This window comes from Manduca sexta, chromosome 27 (assembly GCF_014839805.1).
Source record: "Manduca sexta isolate Smith_Timp_Sample1 chromosome 27, JHU_Msex_v1.0, whole genome shotgun sequence".
Lineage (NCBI taxonomy): Eukaryota > Metazoa > Arthropoda > Insecta > Lepidoptera > Sphingidae > Manduca > Manduca sexta.
This window is the reverse complement of record NC_051141.1, coordinates 19,450,293-19,467,415: the sequence shown is the minus strand read 5'-3', so window position 1 is coordinate 19,467,415 and position 17,123 is coordinate 19,450,293. Positions and strand designations below refer to the sequence as shown.

The window sequence follows — 17,123 nt, the reverse complement described above, 5'->3', positions numbered from 1 at the left end:
CAAAAAGGAATACGCTTACAAGTGAGTTACTCGTCTCGTCATTTTTATGCAAAAATCTTCACATCAAGCCACTATAGCTACAAATCCAAATATAAACTGACCTCGCGAGTCGCACCAGCTCCGCGCAGAGGTCGAGTGAAAGTGGATATTAATTTAGCGCATCCAAAGTCTAGGATTAGCTCAGAAGTCTAGGCTGTTTAGATTATGTAACGCGTCCTCGATGTCTGAACGCGGAAGCAGTGTTTCTCGTGACATATTGTCAAAGTGCACACGTAGACGCGCTTTTCGATGGCAGCTGGGGAAATGTGACACGCACTTACGCACAACGGGTGCCGTTCATCGCTGTCGCCTTTTGAATGATTACAGTCATCAGAATATTATAGTCAATGATTTCAATCCATTTATTTCTTTTAAATCCTTGTTTAAGTAGCTTTGCCGTATGTTACGACTGTGTCACTTTCTACGTACCTTTTGATCCGTGCTTATACATGGTTCTTTATTTAGTATTTATTAAGGTATAAAGAATAAGATAAATTAAAGGTGATACAGCAATTACGTCGCTATAGTATCTTAACGGCTTTCGGTACGTACCCCTAAAAAATCTCAAGGTTTGCTGAGGTTGCAAAGACAAATAAATAAACTATGCACAAATACGCAAATACCCGTGCCACACATGAGTTCAAAAAATGTTCAAATATTTTTGTTATGTGTGGCGCCGGCTTAATGTGCTGTCTCTTATAGTGATATAGCGTGCAATGTATTACAAATACATAATTTGTTATTCTACTGAAAATCTGTTTTGTTTTCACTCCCTAAGCACGATAATAATAATAATAACATCAGCCCTGTATTTAAATACTTGCCCACTGCTGAGCACGGACTTCCTCTACTACTGAGAGGGATTAGGCCTTAGTCCACCACGCTGGCCTAGTGCGGATTGGTAGACTTCACAGACCTTCGAAATTCCTATAGAGAACTTCTCGGATGTGCAGGTTTCCTCACGATGTTTTCCTTCACCGTTAAAGCGAACGATAAATTCACAAAGAATACACACATGATTTTTTAGAAAAGTCAGAGGTGTGTGCCCTTGGGATTTGAACCTGCGGACATTCGTCTTGGCAGACCGTTCCACACCCAACTAGGCTATCGCCGCTTTTAAGCTAAGCTCTAGCGCTAAGCACGATAATGCTGTGCAACTTTGCCAGGGCCAATCTAAGCCCAAGAAGCTTAAATATTTAGCAGAACAATAAATATTTAGCAGGCGAACTAAATTTAGCGTCAATCGAGATTCAAACATCGATCAAGTACTTCTTGGCAAAAGACTATGTTCCACCAATAAACATAAATAACTTTCTCAATACTGCAGTTGAATTTTAACGTTGTTTACCTGAATTTGCGTTATCATTTTCTTTAGCTGTACATGAATTTCATTATGGAGCGGACTGTGTATTTCTTCATACAAAAGTGGAATTAATATATTCCAACATCATAAAAATAATTATTTCATAAGTTTACGCGAATGTTAGACATTAAAATTAAACTATTTTTCGGATTTTATCGCAGTTTTAATATAATTTGAGAGCAAACTAAAATGTTAAATCCACGATAAAATCTGAAAACGACTTTATTTTTAATCATAAAAATATTTTTGTTAAGAGATTTCTACCATGTTTATTATGCAAATAGCAAATTGAAGCTCAAAATGGACAAAGAACATTCTTGTTAAACGAAAACCGCAGATAATGTGCTCGGAATACGGTTGTGGTGTCGGCACTCTTATATTTCTCTACAAATTACTTTTCCCTTATCTATACTAATATTATTAATTAGGGGAATACCAGACAATACTTTGTAATTCAAGGTGTTGGATGGTGTTTTTACTGTTTATGGGCAGAAGAACGGCAAGCTCGTCTCGACATACAATGAGCAAATAATAATTGCAAAAATTACCTATTTAGACAATGACTTCGCTATTAAAGAAGGAAGGTCTGAATACCCAGGTATTTTAAACACACACATACACGCATTTATCCCCGAAAGAGTATATAGAGGTGCAACTAGGGCACCCACTTTTCGGCAAGTGTGTTCCGTCCCATGATCTGACAGAGGGCGAGCCTTTTGTCATATCGGGCACAAATTCCAGACTCCAGGTTGATACTGAGCAGAAAAAATATCACTTTGCCCGACCCGGAATTGAACCCAGGAGGATCTGGGCACTGCCGTACCACACATGCAGTACAAGTACGCCACCGAGCTAGTCAGGTATTTTAAAGTAACTAATGATATCATGTATCTTGTCGTGGGCAACAATCTCCAGTAGTAACCATTCCTAGTGCGCCACAGGTATCGGCTTTCGATATAATTAATATTTGCATTACCGTTCAGGTAATTTGACAATACAATTAACCCCTCAATGAGTCTATTATACGTATAATTACCTATCTTGTTGGTACAGCTCATCTAGATTTGATATTTCAATAAAGGCTGTACTTAGATTCAAAAGGTGTATTTATAGGGATCATGCATCCAAATCCGCATATTGCTACCTATTTTATATTAATAAATAAAACTCCTTATTAATCAGACCATGAAGGAGAAATCCCTTCCAATGCATTTTTTTTTATTGCTTTGAATGACGAGACGAACTTGCCGTTCGCCTGATGGTAAGCGATACAACCGCCCATGAACAGTAGAAACACCATCCAACACCTTGAATTACAAAGTACTGTTTGGTTTTCCACTGCGCTCGCCATCCTGAGACGTGAGAGGTTAAGTCTTTTTTATGTTCAGTTTTACAATAGCTACAATGTCCTTCAAACCGGAACACAACAGTGACTACACACTGCTGCTTGGCGGCAGAAATAGACATTGCGGTAGTACCTACCCAGGCGGACTTTCACATATGAGAGACCTACCACCAGTAATTTTTACTTATACCATGTTTAAATAGTTGAGAAACCTCGATAAACTTGCGGGAACAATTTTTGTTACCAACAAATATTGTTAACACTGGCTAGGCAAGATAATTCCGCGTGTCCAGCAATTCTTTTGTATTCGACAAATGGATAAAGGCGATGGTCGATCCGGCACGAGATAGCCATTTAGTGACTACAAAAGGTATTTGATTTTTAACTTTACATACATATTCGCTTTAATACCGCAATATACATTTTTTGTTGGAATCTGTTTCGCGATGTTTATGAAAACACTAACCATCGTTTTTAATATAGGGGCGACCAAATACAAAACTAATAAAAATAAATGGTAAACATAAATGTACTAATTGTATTAACTGTTTTGTATGTAACTGGTTGATATCATGAAGATTGTGAAATAAATTCCTAACTCTAAGTAACCTAAAAGTCTGTTCTTTGTTTAAAAAATATAGCAAATACACTATAGTTCCTACGTTCGATGTTCAGGTCGGAAAAAAATGTTACCGAGTTAATGTTTCTAAAAATCTACATTCTTTATATGCATTACCCGTGATTATAGACTAGGCAATCATAAAATCGAAGAGAAGTAGACTTTAAGGAGGTCCTTCGTTGAAATAGGATGAATGATTATAATTATCCAGAGAAGGTGATTTTGAACTGTCAGTAAAAGCGGCGATAGCCTAGTTGGTTGTGGAACGGACTGCCGAGACGAATGTCGGCAGGTTCAAAACCCAAGGCACACACCTCTGGTTTTTCTAATAGAATTATGTGTGTATTCTTTGTGATTTATCGCTTGCTTTAACGGTGAAGGAAAACATCATGAGGAAACCTGCATACCTGAGAAGTTCTCTATAGGAATTTCGAGGGTGTGTGAAGTCTACCAATCCGCACTAGGCTAGCATGGTGGACTAAGACCTAATCCTTCTCAGTAGTAGAAGAGGTCCGTGCCCAAGAGTGGGACAGTATATAATACAGGACTGATATTATTATTATATTATTAACCGCTCCGCCAAGGCAGCGGATTTTTTAATACACGCCACGAGATTTTCGTCCGTTATCGATTGCGATGCATAAATATCGTAACGTGTCTACTGTCTAATGTAAAGTACAATGCTGTATGTGAATAAGGTATCTTAAAACTTTAGAATAATTATTGTAACTCTACAACGTGAAATATGTCAGGCATTCTTTTTATTTTTATCTGGGAGAATAAAAATAAAACCACGTGTATTATTAACTTCGTATATTGCTATAACTAAAAACATAAAACAATGTTGTACTTTTTTCGTCGCCCGGGACATGATCCCGGTACTATAGCCGCTCATGCTGTTCAATAGGTATTATAACTAGCGGTCGTTATAATATGCCAGATATTTTGTTTTAGAAAAAAAAATATTAAACATCTATTTTATAAAATCAAAAAGTATGTCTTAATTTTTTTATGACTAAATCTCACAGTTAACTTTAAAAATGGAATGTTTACTTTTTTTCCATAAAAAAGAAAAATATGTTTCTAAATCAATATCTGACATATTATAGTTTCCTCAACTTATTTTGTTTTTTGGTAACTTGAAAAAAAAATATTCTTAATTAACAAATAGTTTTGGTCATATAATGTCGAAAAGTAAAAAAAATATAAAAGTGTCGTTTCGACTCGTTATAGGTTGTTAATTATAGCCTCTTTAAGTAACATAAATAGAAACAGGATGAAAAAAATAAAAAGTATTTGAAATTTCGAGTTTGTCAAATTCGAGGTATCAGAAGTGACATCTGTCAAAAACAAAATGTGACTTTGACAGGCGGTATATTCGTTATAGATTGTTCAAATACTTTTTATTTTCTCACTCAGGAAGGGTATCTTAAAATCATTATGTTATATAGATGTAAATGATAAATAATGAATTTAAGGCGATGCGAACTGGTATGAAATGGCAAAATTACTCAACTTCTTTTTTTATAAATTAATGTAAAAACTACTTTATATGTGTTTATTTAAAAATAATTCATTTGTCACATAAATTTAAAGTCTATTTCCAAAAACTATCGTCCAATTTATAATGTAAAAAAGCCATTTCAATCAACTCACTTCGATAGGCGCACGCAAAGCCAAATTAAATTCGCATTCGCATAAATTTTTCTCTTGCATTCGCTAAAAGCAATCTGATTCGCCTTCGCGTACGCCCAGAAGTTCGAACTCACCGTCCGATGAAGTAACAATATTTACAATAACTGTACCCGGTAACAACAATGACTACGTTAGACTATACTATATGTACAAATGTGTCATACCTAACTTCAGTCCCAGCCGTGGTGCTCATGATGGATGGGTACCCACACTTTCTCCCACACCGGCTTCCATACTTTCTTCCATGCTGGGACCTCTACGGTCTTCCATACTGGCACTTGGATTTGCTTCCACTTCTCTACCCAGATCTTCTTTTGTACAGGTACCCAGACTTCCTTCTTAATGGTTTTCCAGATTTGTACTTTCTCTTCAACCCACTCTTGTTTCTTCTCTGTTACCCAGGCTTGTTTCTTTTCGGTTTTCCAAACCTGTTTCCACTCTTCTTTCCATTCCAATTTTTTCTCTGTTACCCATTCCTGTTTTTGGACTGTCTTCCAGACCTTTTTCCATACTGGCTTCCAGATCATCTTCTTCCTCCAGAGATCGTGGCTTGTGTATTCCCATCCGTGGTCGTCTTTTCCCAAGTATTTCTCACCGGGCACGCCCTCTTTTACCCACGCTGGAATGAAGTTCTGTTTCCATTCGGGTACTTGTACGTCCTTGGTTACTGGCACTTGGATTTCCTTCCATACTGGTTTGTAGACCTTTTTCCAATCAGGTACTTGAACCTCCTTCCATATTGGGACCTGAACTTCCTTCCAGATAGGTTTCTGCACTATCTTCCAGGCGGGGACTTGTTCCTCTTTCCATTGCTGCACTTGTTCGGTCTTCCACGCTGGGACTTTCTCCTTCTTCCACTCTGGTTTCCAGATTAACTTTTTATCTGTTTTCCATATTTGTTTCCACTCCTCCTTCCATACGAGTTTCTTCTTCCATACTCCCTCTGGGGGGGAGTGCCAGCCTCCTGGGGTCCGCTTCTCCCGCACGAGCTCTGGCCCCTGGGCCAAGTCCTGGACTGGAAGCGCGAGGGACGCCGCAAACGCGAGCGTCACGCATATCTGTAAAAGAAATTAATTATGAATACAAACATATTAACCTAGAATTTATAATTAGTTAATTAATAATAATTTATTGTTCTTTTAGTAACGTACGGTTACATCACAACAATAGCCATAGTTATAATATGCGAGTGAAATTAACTGTTATGTAAGTGAATATGCAAACGCTCAAACTTCTATCATTAGGTACGCATTGAGACCGATTATATGCAAATCTATTCACAATTATGTTAAATGCAGCTTTTTTGTTTCAATACACATGACGATACATCTTGATCTAACAAATAGTGCGCTGACCTGTTGTCAAAAGTTATATACTCATAACGGTTAAAATTACTTAGAATTAATTATTTTTGTGCTGATTTTTTTTGGTTTTATTATTTATACGTCAAAATTTAAAAAATAAAGATGCTTTAACTTGATTCTAAATTTTGTAATGAAGTAAGTTAAGTTTTATTTTTGTTAATAACAATTGTTTAAGAATTGTATTTAAAAATAAACACAAAAGGCATTAAAAATCTCCTTAGACCGTCTAGTTTCCTGAACATTAACCTTCAAAGCGAATATAGTTCCAAGTTATAATAAAAAACACGGTTAATCATCTCAGCAAATTGCTTTGAAATGCGAAGTTAACTACTTGAAGATACCTTAATTACACCGGTAATATGAAATTGTAAAAATGTAGTTATAATTTTTAATGAACGCATAAACAATGCTTTGTACCTTGTTCTTTAATTTATACTATTTGATAATATTTAAAACAAAGATTGAAGTATTTATATAAAAACTTTTTAATAGACTCCTCACGTAATATGAAAAAAAAAGTGCTATTAAAAAATAACAAAAATAAATGTCTAATGTCAACCCGCATTATACGCAAATACATTTAACTGTCAACTGATACGTGTAACACGATGGCATTACGGAGAAACTGCGTAAGAAATGAAAGCTTTGTCATTTGAACCAGCATAATATAATCCGAGATCGAGACCATAGGTCAATATTTGGCCGCATAACTACTGTTTGACTTAACTATGTATGGAAAAATGGATTAAAAAAAAGCGATTTTAAAAAATAGTTAATTCGTTCTTTATTTAAAATTAATTTGAACTCAGAAGATTTCGGATTATTTACATCAGTCGTTATGCAATTTAATTTTTTAATTTTGATGTGTTTATACCGTAATTATTTTCGTATTTTATTTGCGTTCGTTATTTAAATATTGATTTAAGATTTTAAAAATAGTTAATTCGTTCTTTATTTAAAATTAATTCGAACTAAGAAGACTTCGGATTATTTACATCAGTCGTTATGTAATTTCATTGTTTAATTTTAATATGTTTATAACGTAATTATTTTCGTATTTTATTTGCGTTCGTTATTTAAATATTTATTTATAAATTATTTATTATTTTAAACGCATTCGAATTTAATTGAATTATTTTATATTTCAATATCACTTATTCACTTTAATACACTTAACCTAAGCCACACATCACACACGTCACTATAAACCCACCGTGATAGTCAACACCCTCATGTTTGGTGGTTGCAGATGCGACTGGCTGTGCAAGCGGCGCGCGCTCTTTTTATCAACCTTCCCCTCTCCCAAGTTCGACTCCTGCGCAGGATGGACCATGCGTGCCGGAAGATGTGACGGTATGCAAGATGTGGCCAATATTTACATTAATTCTAAACAGTCGTGTTAATTTCGTTCGTAAGCCAGTTTGCTTGGAAAAATATTTTCTGATATTAATTTTGCTCGGGAGCTTTTGTAAGTATATTCTTATATTTTATATACGTTTAAAATAATGTAAAATTATAAAATATTCTAATCCTTATTTCAATATTAAGGAGGCAATATCATTGTAATGTTTTCAAGATCTTTATAAATAAGCAATAGAACAAAGTTATATGGTTGTGGATTTATTTAAAAACAATAATCATGCCATGAATTGTCATAAAAGATAACAAACACGCAATAAAAGTATTACCAAACTCGCCCACAGTCCTTCGACCTCGGCGCGGCTGTTATACCCACATTGAAATTTCAAATTTGTATGCCAATGGCCCATAACTTTGTTATAGGGCCGGCTGTCGAAGAAGTGGGTCACCTGGTGGCAAGAGAGTCCAAATAGTTACATAATAACATATACCATCAGACCATTACCTTAAAGTAAGGCACGTGCCTTTTAATCTAAAAAATTTAGAAATATCGCAACGACATTTCCCGAGGAATATTTTTTTTAAATTGGTATTAATTTGTTGTTCATTGCTTAGCTGGGAATTGAAAGGGCTGTCTAAAGAATAGGCCATAGGTTCAAAGCATAAAGCGCATCAGATATTTTTAAAGTTATGTGTATTTTGTTTATCAATTATAGTTTGCTTTATTTTTTTTAAATTGCTATTAATTTTTGTTGCTCATAGCTTAGTTGGGAATAGAATGGATTGTCTAGAGAACAATCGGTAGATTCAAAGCATAAAGCACATCAGATATTTTTAAAGTTATGTGTATTTTGTTTATCAATTATAGTTTGCTTTATTTTTTTTAAATTGCTATTAATTTTTGTTGCTCATAGCTTAGTTGGGAATGGAACGGACTGTCTAGAGAACAGTCCGTAGGTTCAAAGCATAGAGCACAGCAGATATTTTTAAAGTTATGTGTATTTTGTTTGTCAATTATCGTTCGCTTTAACAGGGAATACACCGTGAAGAAATCTACATACTTGAAAATTGTCCAAATTTTGCCGGTATGTGAAGTCTGCCAACCCCGTCTACGCAAGCGCAGTAGACAAAGCCTAAACCCTCTCAGTAGTAGAGGATAGCGCCCAGCAGTGGGCATTATATAAAACAGGGCTATATTTACTATTATTCAATTTCCATTCTCAACTCTCTCGACATATAGTTATGTAGTTTTGATTTCTATACTACTATAATAGAGAGGTGAAGTTTCTAACTTTGTTTATAGGGGGTACTCTCAGCAACTATTAAATCGGTTTTGAAAATTCTTTTACAAAGAAAAAGCAACATTACTCCTGAGTTGTTTCCCATTAAAATATAAAGCGGACTCAGTGGCGGATTTGCAGTCCCAGCCGCTTTAGGTCCGAGGCCATGTTCCGCCCCTTTCTCAGCACCTAAATAATAAGGTACGCGAGCCTTCAATACATTAAGATACTTTGCATTTAAGTTATTTCTTGTAATAAGTAATTAGTGCTTTTTTTTTGGCCCGATTTGCCGCCTTTATCATCTGGCCGCCATAGGCCCGGGCCTACGCCTTAGGGCAAATCCGCCACTGAGCGGACTATTATCTAGGAAAAACTTTCACATGCAGGCGAAACCGCAAACCTAAGCTAGTTATTTATAAAAAACTAAACATGCATATAACAATAACATAACATGTTCATGCTGTGACAGCCTGTAATTAAAACAGCTCTGCAGCAATTACTTACCGAATTGTTAAAAAAATCTATGTAAGGTGTTTGTTCTGTTGGCTGTTCAAATAAATAAACAGATGACAATAATAATCTAAATTATAAACTTGGCACATGAGGTTACCGACATGTGGGATGTGGACTCTACAATTATTGTCCCGATTGTCGTTTCTGCGCATGGATTGATACCAAAGAGCCTCGACCAACATCTTCGGAAGCTCTCAATTGGCCGTTGGGTCGGAGGCCAGATGCAGAAGGCAGTATTGCTGGACACGGCGCGCATTGTGAGGAGATTCCTCACTTTGAATCCCTAACCGCCGGTGGCCTGGGTCTTGAGCTTCGCCATCGGAGGGTCATACATTTTTTATATTTTTATATGCATGTTTTTTTTTTTTAAATGTATATGTAAAAATGTAAAAAAATACCTTTAAAATAAAGAGAATTGACCATCTAAATTATAATACACTGAATCTAATGACTAGTTAGAATCCGAATATAAATGTATACTTACCCAAATTACGTGACACGTACAAGTATGTTTAACAAAAAAATCATTTTAAAAATATTGAAAACAAAATCACAATAATTGATATTGGCCATTATTGACATGCAGCATTATAATATATTAAAAAAAAAACACACACACAGCCATAACAGGGTACACCCAATGCTAACTGGCGGAACTATAAATAATAACATAAAAATACACCTACATATCATAACTATTTATAAAATAAATTATGTAACACAAATGAAAACTACCCCTTATTCATAGACGTTTTTTATCTAAGGACGGAACATTGCTGTGATAACGAGACCGTTTCTCAGTGCTGATGGCATGGCAGCCTTCGCAGTGCGTAGACATAGGGCCGTTGTTATTGGCTAATATTGAGTTACAACTTTAATCTAGTTGGCTGTCAGATAAACAAAGCAGGGGCCTTATTCTCTATCCCGCACGTTAATTTAACAGTGCGTAACAAGCACGTAACACAACGCATCATGTTTAGGGCTATAGAAATTTGGCTTACAGAATACCATTTCACGCACATTTCTCGAAAATAACATGACACGGCCGCGTTACGCCTTTACACTATCGTACAGAATAAGGGCCCTGAGAAACAGACTTGTTAGCACAGCAATGCTCCGTCCAAAGATAAATAACATCTATGAATAAGGGGGTAAGCATAATAATTGAGGTGAGACCGACGTGTCGGGTTCGTGCCTTGGGGATAAATTGATATTGGGTTTTATGCTTAGCATCACTCTCGGTGAAATGTGTGTGTAAAATTTACAAGTTCTTGCAAATACCATTAAAGAACTCTTCAGTATCTCTACGTTCAACAACTCCTGAGTATCCCATTTCTATTTCATTTATATAACACAGCCAAGCAAACACTCACGTTTTTTATCCCCGAAAGGGTAGGCAGAAGCGCACTTGGTGCACGCTTTTCGTAGTGCGTATTTCGTCTCATAAAAATAGGGCTTATTGCTATATCAGGTATAAATTCCAGACTCCGGGCTAATACTGAGTAGAATAACCCAGTATAATTTTGCCGGACACGGGATCGAATCCCAGACCTCAGCACTGCTATCTTGCATGTTTAATTGTTATTATATAGATCGATAGATAAACTTAAGTGTGTACTTCAAATCGAAAAACCTATGCAGATTTGAATGCTTTCGTCAAAGAGAGAACGGGCCGGCAAGGCGGCGTGTCACTGCTGCCCGCCTCTGTGTGACGTATTCTATGATTAGCAAAATATTACTAGAAGACCGGGAGGCATGGCTTATCTGCAACTATAACGTAGGATTATATCCTCTTGGGTTAAACGTGTCTTGCGCGGACCATTGCGTCGTCGATATCTTTTTTTTTGGCTGTCATTAATTGTTGTATCTGACGGACGTACACAATCTTTTCGCTAGCTATTTTTGTGTTCTTGATTATTGGTTAATTTCATTCAAATTATTCTCTTTGTAAATTGGTACAGTTTTTATTATAAGTAATAATTACTATTTTAGTTTTATATTAATTTTTCTAATAAATAAATGTAAAAACCCTAAATCTAAATTAATTTATACATAACAACTGTACTAGCAAGAATATACACGTTATACAGAATAGACAGTTGACAATACGCCACAAAAACAAATACGTGCTGCCGATTCCCATACACTATGTTTACCGTTATCTTGGTTTCACAGTAATTCGATGTTTACACGCGCATGTTCTCGCTGCCGTATTTTTGTTCCGCTCACGGGACGCTATACAAATTTCCATACAATAAATTTACTTCAACGAAATAACAACGTATGTGTATATTCGAGGTAGAAGTACTGTACATTCTGTCGCGGCTCCCTGTTTTGCCCGTCCGATTGTTTGACCAAAGCTCACTTACTCGGAAATGTAACTGCGGTTTAAGCGAAAATACTTATCGAAAAACAGCTTTACTGGTCTTTATTAGAGTCCGCCTGGGTACCACCGCCATGTCTATTTCTGTCAAGCGGCACTGTAGTGTTCCGGTTTGAAGGACATTGTAGCCAGTGTACTGGATATAATGAGACTTAACATCTCTTGTCTCTACGACCAGCGCTGTGGTATATAAATCAATACTTTGTAATTCAAAGTGTTTAAGGTGTTTATACTGTTTATGGGTAGTTGTATCGCTTACCATCAGGCGAACGGCAAGCTCGTCTCGCCATTCACAGCAATCAAAAAAGCAATAGGTACATTTCTGCCTACAACGCGGTGGGCGAATGTAATGATATGTATTAACTCTGACGATCGGACATACATGTTAGGGTACACGCGCTGATCCTAAGAACGTACGTAGAGCGTGCCATACGCTTCGGTTTCACAAGTGATAAGTTTAAGACATTAAAAAAATAGTTTTAGTTTGTTTATATTTTAACCGCAACATGTATCTTGGAGGCATGAGGCAGTCGAATTTAGATGAGTTACAATTTATCAACATTAAGGTGAAACCTTTGTTATTAATTACTGTTTTATAAACAATTTATTCTTAATTATAAGGATTTCCTGTTATTAAAAAAGTGATTTAAATTTAAACGGTTTAAATACGTTTAAATTGAACTTATGATTGTTATTTTTTTATTGTGTAATTATCACACGTATTTCAAGAGATATCTTAAGATGGCACAGCGCAGCACTGGCTTATATACTTCTGTTCATATGCTACTCTTTCGTTGCGTTAACAATTAAAAACGTAGAAATTTATTGTCAAAAGACTTGTCAATTACTTAAGAATACAATTTGTTTAATACATTCGTTCGCACAAAGATCCGACTCGCCGAGCATATCTAATTTAGTTATTCTTACTTTAAAAACTCCTCGATTATTTAGATTATTGACTACTACGATTTTGGTTTCAAACTCCTTGTCAGATCATATTTGGTTATTCTATCTGGAATCTAGTATTGTAATTATATATCCTAATAAAGCGTGATACGTGAAAAGCGGGCTCTGTTTCTCTCTGCCTACCCTTCGGGGTGAAAGGCGTGAGTGTGTGTAATATTGATGGCAAATCAAGGTCACGGCATGTGGCATGTGGGTCAAGTTCGGAGCGTAACGTAAGCACATCACAGGAGCCGCGGGGCTGCTTTGAATACTTATGGGCGATGCAACACAACCTTGTTTAGATGTCACATGACCACGCGCCTTACGCAGGGCACGGGCCAAGTAACGTGGGGAAAACCGTCCCAGCCCCTTGGTCTAACGTGTGGAGAGAGGTCCAATCTCTCTCTCCTTGATCTGTCGCTGGTTTCTGTGGGTGATAGTTAATTTTTAAGTATAATTCTCACAATATTTTTAATATATGTTATATTTGTAATCATCAACCCTGCTTTGGATGGCCATAGTGGCATAAGAATGTCGTGTATTGACGTTACGTGTAGTGCTAGGGATTCTTACCACGTGTTTTTTTACTCCCCGTCAAATTCATAAAAATTTTCAGATTGGCTGAATGTCACGGTACAATACATTATGTGCGCTGATCGATATCGCTCTAAGGTTGGTTCGAATCCCAGGTCGGGAAAAGTGATGTTTGGGTTTAATTATTCAGTTTCAGCCTGGAGTCTTGAATTTGTGCCTGATATAGCTAGAGGCTCGCCCGCTATCATCTCATATGACGGAAAATATACGGCGAATATGGGGTGCCCCGGTTGCAACTCTGTCTATCCCTTCGGGATAAATATAATTATAAATAATATCAGCCCAGTATTATATACTTGCCCACTGTTGAGCACGGGCCTCCTCTACTACTGAGAGGGATTAGGCCTTAGTCCACCACGCTGGCCTAGTGCGGATTGGTAGACTTCACACACCTTCGAAGTTCCTATAGAGAACTTCTCAGATGTGCAGGTTTTCTCACGATATTTTCCTTCACCGTTACAGCGGACGATAAATTCACACAGAATACACACATGATTTTTTTTAGAAAGATCAGAGGTGTGTGTCCCTGGGATTTGAACCTGCGGACATTCGTCTTGGCAGTCTGTTCCACACCCAACTAGGCTATCGCCGCTTATTCGGGATAAAAGCGTATGGTATTCCTTTCCTTGCTCAGGAAGTAACGTTATAAATGTGTTTTAATATATTACGAAAAATATTTTAATGGAAATTTATAAACAGCCTTTATGGGTTGGGTTTCACAATAGGTTTTCCTATCACATAAGCTTTCTTGTTTTTTGTAACCAATTCGCGGGTATTCAGCAATTCAATATTATTTATGTCATTACATTTAATATAAACAAACTGACGTACAAACAAAGGAAACAAAACCGAATATGATCCGCATGTCACGCAGTTACTATCATTGTCCGTCAGAATACAATATTCAGTATTTTTTGTTCGTTTGTCAAGGTATCGATGTACTTTTGTGTCCAATTATTTCGAACTGTCAACAATGTGATGTTTTTTAAATATATAGGAGAGTTTCACATTAATTTCTTTCATAGTCTTTTATCTCAGTCTCACTTATCAACATGCTGTGGTCTCCTATAATTGAAGAGGGACGTCACATTGTTAATTGTATAAATACTACGACATTGTATTTATTATATTCCATATATTCTTAAATAAATAAATAAAATAAAATAAACTATTGTCCATCATGTAGTGTACTATGCGTGCGCATACATAACATGGGTATAATACGGGATGATACGGGAACAATTTACTAATGATATAACAAACGTTCTAGTGAGAATTTTAATTGCAACTAACCGACAAAATATATTTTGTATAATGCTAAGTGACATATGCTAAAATGAATCAATATAAATGTGCGGTAACTCGTACATTGTCTATCAGTAATTACTGACTTGTCATCTTGTCTATAAATAGCAGATTTAAAAAAATGCGACAAAGAATTCGGTATCCTAATTTGAAATTAGAAAACAATTGCCGCATCTCGAAATCGAACCAAGGACCGAACAGTCGCGCCAGTGGACTAATGAGGCGGTTATGAAATGTCCAGTCACGCGTTAGTTTACGTGGTCAGCATTATTTGTATTCGGCGTGGCGATCGCGCTAAAATTGTCGGCCGGGCATGACGCGACACATTCCAAAACAAATGTTTCAATTTACTCACGTGTGTTTGCCTTTTAAATTGAATGTATGTACAAAAAGATGAATTAATACTTATTGAAGATCTAATCGATAAATCCGTAAAATAGTTTTATCTAACAAAACGTATAGTCTTACTTATAAAAATTTCGCACTGCTATGCTTAGTTAAAACAAAATTTCAGCTGTAAATCAAAACCCGCCATTAAGCCTCCTAATAAGGTTTAAACTAAGAACCGATGATGTTTTGACAGCTCTTAACGCTAAAACGAGTTTATAAGTAAGACTAAAAATGTCTGAATATGTCTGCATTAGTCGCCTATTTGAGCGGATATAGACCGGCTGATCCCGGAACGCGACACACGTGGACCACTATGCCGGTATGCATTCTTATTTGAAAGTGGAGCGAATTTACTGTTAACAAATATGGTACAGTCAGCCCCAAATGTAGCTGAACTAGTACATATTTCAAATCGGCTCTTAATTTGTGTATCAACAGATGTTTTTCTCACTAAAATATTGTTTACAAAGTTTATTATATTTTAGATAAATTAAAACGAATATTTCGAAGTTAATGTAAAGAACGTGTTGAAGTGTTTTAAAAATTCCAACTACTTTTGTGGCTACATATAAGTTTTAATCAATTTTCGTTTTTTTTTATTTATTTATTTATTTATTACACACAAAACAGGTATACAAAATAGCTTAAAGTTTTATAATATAATTATAACTCAAAACTTGTGTTCCAGAAAAAAAAATTTACGCTACTGAGATTTTTTTTCATAATATTTTAAATATTAATTTCTTAAAATTATGCTCCAACAGCTTGGTCTGACCGGCGTGTCGCGAAATTCTTACGTGAAGTTCCAGTTTGATATGACAATTCATATCATAATAAGATTTCTAGACATTCAATATCTTTCCTTTTTCTCTATTCCTTTCATTTTAAGGGTGATAAAGCGCATGATATTGAACCTTATTATCCTATGAAGTGTCCAGAAATTTAAGGAAAACAGTTGTTAAACAGTAAATTTAGAAATTGCTAACGTCTCCCTTGTAACCACCATGTCTCCCCTACGTACTATGCATATCAGATAAAATGGTTAATAGTAACTTTACATCATTATCATCAGCCACATAAAGTAGTTTATAGGTAGTACAATTTAGTTTCGGTACAATTTGTGTTTATATAACTCACGTAAGTATAAGCAAATGTTTATATTGTTAATTGTTTTTTGTAGAGTCGTTTCCGTAGTATAATTATTAGGGCATAGGTTTAAGGAAGACAATCTAGTCTTAATGTAATTTAGTGATTAAGTATTGTTTATATTGATTGAGTTCTGTGCTATGCCTTTTGTTAAATAATAACAATAACAGTCCACTGATGAACATAGGCCTCCCCCAAAGACTTCCAGACGGACCTGTCGAAGGCCTGCATTCAGCGCGTTCCTGCCACCTTTATCAAGTAACTTATAACTTAAATTTATAGTAACTTTAAAAAAAATATGAGGCTTATTCTGCTATAATCATTTACTATTTTTTTCGACTTAATGTTCAAAATTTAATATTATTTTAGTTCATTTATAATTTTGATAGTATGAATTATACTATTAGTCGTCGAAGCTAGAGCGTCGTATTTAATATAAATATTTGTAACGTACATAAATTTTATTTTTCTGCACCTCTCTATATAGACTTTAATCATCCCAAATCTCACACTCCGTAATGTGAAAAAGGGATATATCGTTTTTTATTCACGTATTTACATATAGATTCGACGCAATCGAACTTATATCTGTACTAATATATAAAGCTAAAGAGTTTGTTTCAACGCGCTAATCTCAGGAACTACAAGACCGATTTTGATATTTTTTCACTGATGGGCAGCTACATTATCCCCGGGTGCTATAGGCTAATTTTTATTCCGGGAAAATAGAAAGCGGGACTTTTGTCCCGGAGAAAATTTTTGACCAGCGGTAGCTGAGCAAAT

General features: G+C 35.7%; 1 protein-coding gene across 1 annotated transcript; it reads right to left on the bottom strand.

The window, feature by feature from the left end:
* Positions 1-4,910: 4,910 nt before the first annotated feature.
* On the bottom strand, positions 4,911-7,730 carry LOC115452440 (antigen LPMC-61-like). The gene is made up of 2 exons (XM_030180980.2): positions 7,639-7,730; positions 4,911-6,119 (listed from the first exon to the last, which is right to left on the bottom strand). The coding sequence occupies exons 1-2, from the start codon at positions 7,657-7,659 to the stop codon at positions 5,232-5,234; spliced, it is 909 nt and encodes a 302-aa protein (XP_030036840.1). The 5' UTR covers positions 7,660-7,730; the 3' UTR covers positions 4,911-5,231.
* Positions 7,731-17,123: the final 9,393 nt, after the last annotated feature.

Bases quoted from the DNA above. Each gene is read 5' to 3' on its own strand.
- LOC115452440 (XM_030180980.2), bottom strand. From the start codon at position 7,659: ATGAGGGTGTTGACTATCACG. The intron at 6,120-7,638 runs GTGGGTTTATAG...TTTCTTTTACAG, and splicing joins TGAGGGTGTTGACTATCACG to ATATGCGTGACGCTCGCGTT.